Source organism: Nyctibius grandis, chromosome Z, assembly GCF_013368605.1.
Source record: "Nyctibius grandis isolate bNycGra1 chromosome Z, bNycGra1.pri, whole genome shotgun sequence".
Taxonomy (NCBI): domain Eukaryota; kingdom Metazoa; phylum Chordata; class Aves; order Nyctibiiformes; family Nyctibiidae; genus Nyctibius; species Nyctibius grandis.
In genome coordinates this window covers 49,189,324-49,201,516 of record NC_090695.1, presented here as the reverse complement: position 1 = coordinate 49,201,516, position 12,193 = coordinate 49,189,324, and the positions used below count along the sequence as shown (strand labels likewise).

The window sequence follows — 12,193 nt, the reverse complement described above, 5'->3', positions numbered from 1 at the left end:
ACGAAAACACAACAAAATCTGTGTAGAAGAAAAAAGATTATTTTCCACAGATAAGTATCCACATCCCAATTACACAGAAGCTTGTAAGGGTCTTATCACACCATCCTCAAAGTAAAGCACTGACTCATAGCACTGAACCCGTTGTCAACAGGCAGAAAATATTTTACAGTAGATTTTAGTTTAATAATTAATTAGGCTGTTAAATGTCTTCCATGCACCTCTTTCCTTCCAAGATGTCTTTTTAATAAGTTTTTATTGCAAAGTCCACTCTTTTACAACAAACTAGATTCGCGCATAATTGTCTTTACAACTCTTTCCAGTTACATTAAGAACTGCAGTTTTAGCTGAACTTGACACAGTGGAAAACTAAACTCAGGTAGCTAGAGGACAGCAGTATGAGCAAGAGGAATGCAGGACTGAGAATGACTCAGGAAGGGAAGGACAATCCTGCATTCTTAGTCACAGGATGCTGATGACACTACTTGAAATATGGCAGGTGCCCATTATTTTCTTCTCTTTCAGAGAAAACAGAACAGAATTGTATTTTAGAAAAAAAAAACAAACCACTAAAAAGCACCAATTTCTTCACACCCTGTCAGTCAATGCTTGATCTATTCCTGGAACAGAAGGCTCTACATAGCTTGTATATTTTAAATCTTATCAGATTAGTCTAGGTGTGAATTTACTGAATCTCTCTAAAAGTCTCTGAATGAGTAAAGAATGATTATATTCCCTAAATTGTTTTTTCTTTTTAATGCTGCTCACTGTATCACATTCTCAAAAATCACCATTGGATGCTATACACCACTCCTTTAAACACTCTCTGTACAATTAAAATGCCTCAAACGTCTATAAACATCCTTACTTTTAGACTGGAAACTATAAGACAACAGAAAAGCTCGTAACTGTCAGCAGCACAAACCAATTCCGGCTCTCCAATTTAATATTTGAAGGCCTAATTCTTCAAAGCCCATCACATTTTTGAAGTACACTGTACAAATTCAGAACAGAGTTCCTATGAATTTCAATTTCAGCCTGTGATGCTGACAACTTCCTGCCAGTCCAACTCCCAGATTTCATCTTCCAAACTCCATCATCTCACACCCTCCTATCAGCCACTGATAAAGGAGCACCCATGTCTGAGTACTTCGGGATATCTGGGTAACAGTTGCCCACAGACCATAAGAATTTTATGGACAAAGCAAAGAAAATCCATTGTTAAAGAACTGCAGCTTCAACTAGCCATGAGATCATTTTCCTCTCATTACTCCATCTCAGAATACAACTTCTTGCAACAAATAACAAAGGAAAACTGACTTCCTACACTATCTTAGCTCATGCCTAGAGCCCTCTCTTTGCTTGTGGAAGAGTTCTTGAAGGAGAGGGAACAACCACACCATTTATGCCTGAATGAAAACTGTATCACAAAGCATTGCATACAAAGGGGACTAAAATTACAAACAAAACAAGCTTTATTTGGAATTTTTATCTTTTTAGAGACTCTGCAACATTTAGAACATTATCGTTGTTTTCCAAATGAAAGCAACTTAAAAATTACGGGATATCAAAAAGCTGTTCATCCAACAGACCAGTATCAGTCTCAATTTCATCAGCTCTAACAAGGAATTTAAAAATTCTTGAAAGTAAGTACAGCCAATTTTCCTGACCCTGGAAACCACAAAGCAGAAGCATCATGTGCTTGATATACCCCAGCTGCATGGAACAGTAGCTCTGGAACCAATTCACATGTGACAGCTCACATGACACTGCTTTGCAGAGACTTTTAGGGAGCACAGTTGCATGTACACAGCTGATCCCAAAGCATAGCAGACTGAGACACTATGTTTTTCAAAAATCTATCTAAATGGCCTTTTCTACCTCTTTGTCATGTCTATTTCTCTCTATCAACATAAGTAACAAATATAGAGTCAGAATTTAAAGTAGGAGAATGCTTTAGTGAAATATATAATACTGTTGCAAGCAAAGAGAATTTTTCAACTGGCAACCATTTCTTAAAATTATTAGACATTTACTGAAGTGAGGCGACATTAACAAAAACCTGGAAGTCCTGCAAACTCTGCACGTTACACTAGTTTATCCATATAGGCAAACAGGTCATGTAGCTTTCAGAAGAAAGTGGGAGGAAACAAAGCACAGTAAAACTGAAATAACTTCTTGAAAAATTCCATTTCATGAGCTACTGTTATAGTGTTTATTTATTGCCACAACATTGTGCAATCTGAATATTAATTCTGATATTTGAAGATAGAGAACAGTTTATTCTTGCTAGGCAACCTGCACAATATTAGAATGCTGTGAGCTTTCCACAAGCAAACAAACAAAAAACCCCACAGAAAGCCCCCACCAAACTCGAGAATCCTTATGTATTTCCTTCCTCAAACGTGACCTGCATCACTTGGACATCATCCACTTTAAATATTTTGTGTGTCATCAGAAAATAAACTCCCAAGAAATCAATACATCCGGGAAGGGAGTGAAAAGAAAACTCTACAGAGACAAAACTCTGCAGAGATACAGGTCATTCACTGTCTGTGATTCTTAATTGCATTAGGAACTACTCAGCAAAATCTGTTTGATTGATTAATTTAAGGCCTTGGTTCGAAAACTGGCAGGACAAGAGTAGCTTGGTGATACTGAAGCTCTGTAACCACCTTAAACATTCCCTACAGGGTTGAAATTGAATGGTTCATTTCTTGCTAAACAGCTAATAGTCAAACACCCTCTAGACTTCTTGATCTTCTGTCAAAAGGTCTACTGTATTGAAAAGATCTACGGCAGTGTATCTAGTGAAGCATAGCTCAGGTTAGAGAGAGAGAACAAGCTAGAAAAATACCATAGCACATGCACATCTCCACAGGGAAAGATGGGAAAAATGTCACCTTGTTCTTTGCAGAAAAATTCATGAACACACAGAAGAAATATTTTACGTCCTTCTTCAGCAGGATGCAAATTTTAAGCCTTAAAGCCTTTTGGAAGGTCAGATACTTCTTCCAAATTTTTCTTAACCATTTTTAATCTTTAAGCAGCTTACACCATGGTACGGCAACTCAAGCACTGGCTGGTGTTTAAAGAACATCTCAGGAATGGATACAGATTTGAAAGGGATAAACATTTATTATACTACCTGCTATTAGTCTTCAGTAACACTAACCAAAAGGATTAGTTTGTTCTGTCAATGGTCATGGACATAACAGAATCATTTTTCAATGAACTGTAGGTGGCTGTACCCTCCATTCTGCTGAACACAGAGTGAAGGGCAAAAATGGTTATTAGCCCTCTGTTCCCAGGATCCTCTTCACTAAGCAGTGCTTCCTCCTGTCTGAAAACACGCACAAAACATTCTTCCTCTTGGAAAAAACTTAACCCAGTATAGCTGAGTTAGAACTGAATATAACTTTAAAGATGACCACAGCCATTGACTTCAGTGAAAGACAGGAGTCATCACAGTAAACATTTTTAAAATACGCATGATGGTGTACTTATCAGGAAGTTTACTACATGATCATGCTATGAAAAGTTAAGGGGGAAAAAATCTTAATTATGAAGAGCAGTTTAGCCACATAGTTGCAGTAACACAAAAACTGAGCGGTGAATGTCACAACTATCGTTGGAAATTAATACAGTTCAAGTTAACTCAAATGCCATGTGTAAACAGATCCTTTCAGTCTGTCTCATACTCTATACTAATTCATTAGCTGAATGGCAACAGTAATTTCTGCCAATATCTTTTTCATTTAAACACTACGAAAAAAAAAATCAGAAACTTCGATGCAATTTGTGTGCCAGCTTCCATTTTCAAAAAAGATTTTAGGCATTTATGTGTCATTCCACATACACATAAATGTGGAATCTTGATAACATTTCCCCAACCTGTCCTTCACATGAAAGTCTGTATTCCTGCCCATAAAGTTACCAAGTTCTACACATTCCCCTTCCTGTACACAGGCATCATCACTTAAGCATAGATGCTACTGAATAATCTGGCAGATAAGCCTTCTTGCAGTTCTCAAAGCCTGCTGGCTGTGGCTCCTGCAAGATCTAACTGGACAGGAATTCTCATTATATATCTACCTCAGAGTAGATCTTAAAATAAAAGAAGCATGGTGGTTACTCTGTGCCACTTCCTTTATTTCCAAAAATCAGTTTTGCAGTAGGGAAGTGTCCCAACTTCTGCATTATAGGGTCACTACCATATTCCTTTATCTCATGAACTTAGCATTTTATACACAGTAACAAATCCAGACATAAGAGTTTAAGGCTCAGAAACTAAGCTTACCATATGAACAAGGGGATCATAAATGTCATCCGACTATTGATGGACCTGGAATCAATCACGCAGAGGAGAATCTGAACTAGGGTTCCAACATTCAAAGTAAATACTTTTAACTACTAGGCCATTAGGGTTACTGTATCTCATCTAACAAAGTGCCTGCTGCTAGAGAGCACCTTCCACTACATTTAACCACCTTCCAGGAACAAAGTACTCTCACCATTCCCTGCTCCTTGCTCACCTTGTCAACTTTGATGAACCCTATTCAGAAGAATTAGACATCTGTACCTCCTAAACCAATGCTGTGAATTTTAGGATGCAGCAAGTACATCAGTGACAGAAACAGAAATGCTGCCCTAAGCTCTCTTTCCTGGTTTAAGTGAGTAGAGCTAACTTGGACTTCCAAGTACATGAATCAGCTGGATGAGACTTAAGTTTAATTACTCCGTATATAATCAAAGGCTAAGCCAACATCACAGTTACCACAGTTCAGCCGATGCTCAACATTTTAATTGCATCTCCAAAAGCTACTGCCTCCTGCCATGACTAAGTTGCTTTTGAAAATACTACTCAGTGTCTTAATACTAGTGGCTCCAGACATTCCTGTCTTATTTGTCTGACACCTGCATATGTTTACCTTCAGAGGAAGATGTATTTATTTACTCAGGTTTTTGCCTATGGAAAGTAGATGCCTGTGAACCAGTGAGACTGTGGACAGATGGATATATACCTGGACAGACACCTGTCAGTATTTCAGGTTTCCCTGACTACTACTACTACTACTACAGAAATTTAACTTTTTCAAAACTGTGAACTTTAAGCACTTTTTTTGTCTGTCACAATGTGTTTGCTTGCACCATTTGTTGTAAATTTCATAGATTTTGAACCTCCTTTTTTTAAACTACAACAGAATACAAATGTCCATTTCCTCCTTCTATGTAGAATTTTGTAATAAATGCTTATAAAACTGCATCAGCCTTATGAAAAGAATGTTTTAGTAATACATCGAACACACTGTCATAACTTAACCCAGCACAAATTTTAGCTTCATATTATAGATACATATACACACATACACATATACACACACAAATATACATCTATAAATAACTGAGGTATATCAGAAAATTTGAACTATTAGTGAAAACCATATAAGACTCCTTTCTCCAAACAAAACAAACATTTCCACACTTAGAGCATACAAAACTTTACCTGATCAGCTGACGTGACATCAGAAATTACAGCATCAGGGGGTCTCCTGGGTGGATTCACTGTTACCTAAAGCAAAAGTAGTAGTATTAATATTTCACTGCAAAAATCTATTATCTCTATACATGCCAGAATGTCAGGTATGTATAAAAAGAAACAGCATTTACAAAGCTGTTGAGGTTCCTCCTATCCTTTCCACATTTATAAGCAAATAGAAAAAGATATTTAGGCCAGAAAAAGTCTCTTATCAAGGTTAGCTTTACAAAGATCACAGTCCTGAGGTATCAGATCTGGCTAACAGTTACATGTTATAGCTGATCAATTTGATTACATTTCTTCCAAACTATCCAAAAAAGCTCAAACAATAATTATTCACTAAGAAAAAATAGTTGTCTCAGAACATTAGTGTTTTCACAGAATCACAGAATCACAGAATGTTAGGGATTGGAAGGGACCTCGAAAGATCATCTAGTCCAATCCCCCTGCCGGAGCAGGATTCCCTAGACCATATCACACAGGAACGCGTCCAGGCGGGTTTTGAATGTCTCCAGAGAAGAAGACTCCACAACCTCTCTGGGCAGCCTGTTCCAGTGTTCAGTTACCCTCACCGTAAAGAAGTTTCTCCTCATATTTATGTGGAACCTCCTGTGTTCCAGCTTGCACCCATTGCCCCTTGTCCTGTCAAGGGATGTCACTGAGAAGAGCCTGGCTCCATCCTCCTGACACTCGCCCTTTACATATTTATAAACATTAATGAGGTCACCCCTCAGTCTCCTCTAAGCTAAAGAGACCCAGCTCCCTCAGCCTCTCCTCAGAAGGGAGATGTTCCACTCCCTTAATCATCTTCGTGGCTCTGCGCTGGACTCTCTCTAGCAGTTCCCTGTCCTTCTTGAACTGAGGGGCCCAGAACTGGACACAATATTCCAGATGCAGCCTCAGCAGGGCAGAGTAGAGGGCGAGGAGAACCTCTCTTGACCTGCTAACCACACCCCTTCTAATACACCCCACGATGCCACTGGCTTTCTTGGCCACAAGGGCACACTGCTGGCTCATGGTCATCCTGCTGTCCACTAGGACCCCCAGGTCCCTTTCCCCTACGCTGCTCTCCAACAGGTCTGTCCCCAACTTGTACTCATCCATGGGGTTGTTCTTGCCCAGATGCAGGACTCTACACTTGCCCTTGTTATATTTCATTAAGCTTCTCCCCGCACAACTCTCCAGCCTGTCTAGGTCTCTCTGAATGGCTGCGCAGCCTTCTGGTGTGTCAGCCATTCCTCCCAGTTTTGTGTCATCAGCGAACTTGCTGACAGTGCACTCTATTCCCTCATCCAAGTCATTAATGAATATATTGAATAGAACTGGTCCCAGTACCGACCCTTGAGGGACTCCGCTAGACACAGGCCTCCAACTGGACTCTGTCCCATTGACCACCACTCTCTGGCTTCTTTCCTTCAGCCAGTTCACAATCCACCTCACTACCTGATCATCCAGACCACACTTCCTCAGTTTAGCTGCGAGGATGCTGTGGGAGACCGTGTCAAACGCTTTACTGAAATCAAGATGATAGACCACATCCACAGCTTTACCATCATCTATCCACTGGGTTACATCCTCATAAAAGGCTATCAAGTTGGTTAAGCATGACTTCCCCTTGGTGAAGCCATGCTGAGTGCCCCTAATGATCCCCCTATCCTTGATGAGCCTAGAGACAGCATCAAGAACAAGTTGTTCCATTACATTTCCGGGGATGGAGGTGAGGCTGACCGGTCTATAGTTACCCAGGTCTTCCTTCTTGCCCTTTTTGAAGACTGGAGTGACATTTGCTTTCCTCCAGTCCTCAGGCACCTCTCCCGTTGCCCACGACTTAGCAAAGATGATGGAGAGTGGCCTAGCAATGACTTCCGCCAGCTCCCTCAGCACCCGCGGGTGCATCCCATCAGGGCCCATGGATTTATGGATGTCCAGATTGTTTAATTGGTCCCTGACCCAGCCCTCATCTACCAAGACAGATTCCTCCTCTATCCTGACTTCTTCTGGGGCCTCAGGGGTCCGGGGCTCCTCAGGACATCCTCCAGCAGTATAGACAGAGGCAAAGAAGGCATTCAGTAACTCTGCCTTCTTTTTATCCTCTGTCTCCAGGGCCCCCACCTCATTCATCAGTGGGCCTACATTGCCTCTAGTGTTGGCTTTACCTGCAATGTATTTGAAGAAGCCCTTTCTGTTGTCCTTGACCTCTCTTGCAAGGTTTAATTCCAAGGAGGCCTTAGCTTTCCTAGTTGCCTCCCTACATCCTCTGACAACAGACCTATATTCCTCCCAAGTGGCCAGCTCCTCCTTCCATGATCTGTACACTCTCTTCTTCCACTTGAGTTTGCCCAGCAGTTCCCTGTTTAACCATGCAGGTCTCCTGGTACCCTTCCTTGACTTCCTACCTGCTGGGATGCTCTGATCTTGAGCTTGGAAGAAGCAGTCCTTGAATGCTAACCAACTATCTTGGGCCCCCTTACCTTCTAGTACCCTGTCCCATGGGATTTCCCCTAGCCATTGCTTGAAAAGGCCAAAGTTGGCCCTCCTGAAGTCCAGGGTTGTGATTCTGCTAGCTATTCTGTTCCTGCCACATGAGATCCTGAACTCCACCATCTCATGGTCACTACAACCAAGGCTGCCCTCAACCTTCACCTCTTCAACCAGACCCTCCTTGTTAATGAGGATAAGATCCAGCAGCGCTCCTCTCCTAGTTGGCTCATCCACCATTTGCATCAGAAAGTTATCATCAATGCACTGGAGGAACCTCCTGGACTAAGGATGGCTGGCTGAGTAGGCCTCCCAGCAAATATCAGGGTAGTTGAAATCCCCCATGACAACCAGGCCCTGTAATTGCGAGACTGCTCTCAGCTGCCTGTAGAAGGCCTCATCACCCTCCTCATCCTGATCCAGTGGCCTGTAATAGACACCCACAACAGTATCACCCCTGCCAGCCTGCCCCTTAATTCGCACCCACAAACTCTCAACTCGCTCCTGATCCGCCTCTGGACAGAACTCAATACATTCTAGCTGCTCACTCACATAAAGAGCAACTCCACCACCTCTCCTTAGTGGCCTGTCTTTCCTGAACAGGGCATAGCCATCCACGACCACATTCCAGTCATGCGAGGTCTCCCACCAAGTCTCTGTAATTGCCACTAGATCATAGCCCCCCGACCGAACACGGATTTCTAACTCCTCTTGTTTATTCCCCATGCTGCGTGCATTGGTGTACAGGCATTTCAGGGAGCGAGCTGAGCACACCGATTTCACCCCAGGGGGATGGGAGGCCTCCTGGTCTACCTCAACACTAGAGAGTTGCCCCAGTGGTGCAAGCCCAGCTACTACCCCATCCCCCTTCGAATCTAGTTTAAAGCTCTCCGAATGAGCCCTGCTAATTCCTGTCCCAGAACCCTTTTGCCCCTGCGACATAAACCTTTCCCATGTATTACGGTCACGCCTGGTGTCTTATAAAACCAGCCATTATCAAAGAACCCAAAGCCCTGCCTGTAGCACCAGTCTTGTAGCCAGGCATTTCTGTGTTTTGGAACACAGAAATGAAAATGAAGCTTTTAAAACAATACTTTTAAAAGCTCAGTGGAGTACAAAATGATTTATTACCTCACTCATGGACTACATCCCTTTTGGCCTTTAAGAGCTTCCAGCTTTTTTTTTTGTTTTGCACTTTTTCTTTTGTTTTTGCAATTACATACTGTATATTAAGCCCCACATTATTTTAAAAAAGCTGTTCCCTGTGCAATCTACAGCTTCATTGTTCAGTTTTAAGATATCAACTTTACCAACAGACTCGACAGAGAACATCCTAGATCATGATAAACACAAAAAACACCATAACCAATTCAAAACTATTAAAGCAGCTGAAATCTTTTTTTCCCCTCTCCCTCTTGGGTTTTCGAAACAAAAAAAAAAAGCCCAAACAAAGAGAAACTGGTATAAGCTTTAAAATGAAAGGAAGCAACTCGACTCTCACCTGTAGTAATTCTGCTTAATCTTACTTTGTGTAAGCTCTTTACCAAAGAAAAGAGAAATCCAAAGAAACTGAGTGCTGTGTAGATTCACATCTAATAACAGCAAAGGCTCTCTTCTGTTTATTAACAGGTAAGCAAAGCCACTTCTTGGGTGGAAGACTTCATAACATCACTCCTGCTTTGTCACTTCAGAGAACCACAATGGACCTACACATTAATCAGCTTAATAACAAGGATGCTACCTAACATGCTTTCAAAACAAGAGTGCCTTGCTAATCTATTTCCAGTTGGTTTAAAGAAACTCAACCTGACCTAATGAGCCATTAAGAACTTAATACTAGCCAACATATGAATAATTAAGGAAACCCCTCTGCCAGTACAGCAAGAAAACCCCAGCTCAAGAGGAGAGACATGACAACACAACGTGTTGCTCACCATAGACCTCAACTTGGAAATTTGTTCTCCTTAGTCTGCAGGTATAATAAATGTGTCAAGTGACAAAAAGACACATTATAAAGTACGTCTGATCAGCTTGGAATTTCTTTTGGCACAGAGAGACATGAAAGTCTTTTTAACTGGGAAGGTTTGCAAAGACAAAGCAGGAAAATTTATAAATTGAAACTGGCTTCTTGCATGTGGATGCCTCTGATGAATTTGCTATCACCGTTGTCTTAAGTAGACTACTTTTAGTATTCTTCTATCACAAGAAGGACTGCTGACTGAAACAGGTATTCTTTTTATTTTAAAATGTAAAATCATTTACATAGCATTCTCATACTTCACTAAATAGCATGAAGAAGTTGCAGTTGCCTAAAGTGCAATGTTTAACTAAAAAGTGCCAAGGCACTACACTGGACTCACTCATGCCACCACTATAGATTAGCAACATTTCCTTTGAATCACTATTTTTTTACATGCACTATTATATAATCTGATTACAGAAGAATTAAGATTTCCATCAAAGACCTTTATAGACTGCCTGCAATAATATTCTGTGAATTTTTTATACTACACAGAGGCTTTTCCCATTTCTATTTGAAGCAGCAGGCATTTAAAGATTTGATTTGTAAAGTTATATATAGAAAAAATTCTATATAATTGATATAGATTTAAGTAAAAAAATTTGTAAGTTTACATCCAAAAATCCCAAAGAACATTACCTACAGTAGTACAGACATACAAAACCTAAGTATTTCATTATAAATTTTCAAAAATACATAGCTTAAAATAGCCTTTATTCAACTGACTATTTATTACTGTAGTGCCTCAAGGCTGTGGTTCACAATAACAGCATTTGGTCATAGCTGGCACTAAAACATAGTATTGAAGGAGACAATAGTTATATGTCAGGTACCTGAATAGCTACTTCATAGATTTGGACATACACACTATGTGTTCATGTGACATCGTTTGTCATTTGCTAACTCTCTCCCAAAATGCAGGAGTTCCACTCCACTGGAAGTGAGAAACTATAATGCTACTTCTCTCTTCTCCTCTTTATGCTTTCCAAACCTCTTTCATGCAAATACGTAGATTTATAAAGAGCTACACCTAGAGATCTCTTCTAGAAATAGCAAGTTCAAACCTAACAACACACATTTAAGTACTTCTCAGCTAGCTAGTCTTTTTACTACAGCAACATCTTGCAATATTAACATATGATCATACCTATTAGCACAAATTTAACCCATGAAAAACAAGTTACTAAACTAAATACAAACACTCTGTGTACATACACATTAAATTGTCATTAGGTATCAATTTATTTTTAAATATATATAGTCCCCCCCGCCTCCACCTTAAACATAAGGAAATAAAATTTCTGAGGTGGAGCAGCAGAATGCACTGTAATGCTAAACTGATGACACACAGATCATGTATTCCCAAGTGGAGCTGTAAGCACTGAGGTAGAAATTGAGATGTGATCATGATAGCAGAGACAGATTTAAATGAGGATTCACAGAATCATATCATAGAATGGTTTGGGTTGGAGAGGAACTTAAAGATCGTCTAGTTCCGACCCCCCTGCCACAGGCAGGGACACCTTTCTGCTAGACCAGGTTGCTCAAAGCCTTGTCCAATCTGGCCTTAAACACTTCCAGGAGGGGGCATCCACAACACCTCTGGGCAACCTATGCAGTGTCTCACCATCCTCACAGTAAAGTATTTCTTCCTAATATCTAATCTAAATCTACACTCTTTCAGTTTAAAACCATTCCTCCTCATCCTGTCACTACCTGACATTGTAAAAACTCCCTCTCCCGCTTTCCTGTAGGCCCCCTTCAGGTACTGGAAGGCTGCTAGAAGGTCTCCCCAGGGCCTTCTCTTCTCCAGGCTGAACCACCCCAACTCTCTCAGCCTGTCTTCACAGAAGAGGTGCTCCAGCCCTCTGATCATCTTTGTGGCCTCCTCTGGACTCGATACAACAGCTTCATGTCCTTCTTATGCTGGGGGCCCCATCTCAATTCCAGGTGGGGTCTCACAAGAGCAGAGTAGAGGGGCAGAATCACCTCCCTTGACATACTGACCACGCTTCTTTTGATGCAGCCCAGGATACAGTTGGCTTTCTGGGCTGCAAGCACACATTGCTGGCTCATGTTGAGCTTCTCATCAACCATCACCCCCAAGTCCTTCTCCTCAGGGCTGCTCTCAGTCCATTCTCCGCCCAGCCTATATTTGT

The 12,193-nt window shown here is 41.1% G+C and overlaps 1 protein-coding gene across 11 annotated transcripts in view; it reads right to left on the bottom strand.

Moving 5' to 3' along the window:
* Nucleotides 1–12,193, bottom strand: part of HSD17B4 (hydroxysteroid 17-beta dehydrogenase 4) — a 73,228-nt gene that overhangs the window by 26,497 nt on the left and 34,538 nt on the right. For all 11 annotated transcript variants that reach the window (XR_011050022.1, XM_068422222.1, XM_068422223.1 and 8 more), the window contains one exon: nt 5,504–5,569. Coding sequence is in view for 10 of the 11 variants with exons in the window: in XM_068422222.1 (XP_068278323.1) it covers nt 5,504–5,569 (66 nt within the window). In the remaining variant the exon portion in view is untranslated. The remainder of the gene's footprint in view (nt 1–5,503; nt 5,570–12,193) is intronic.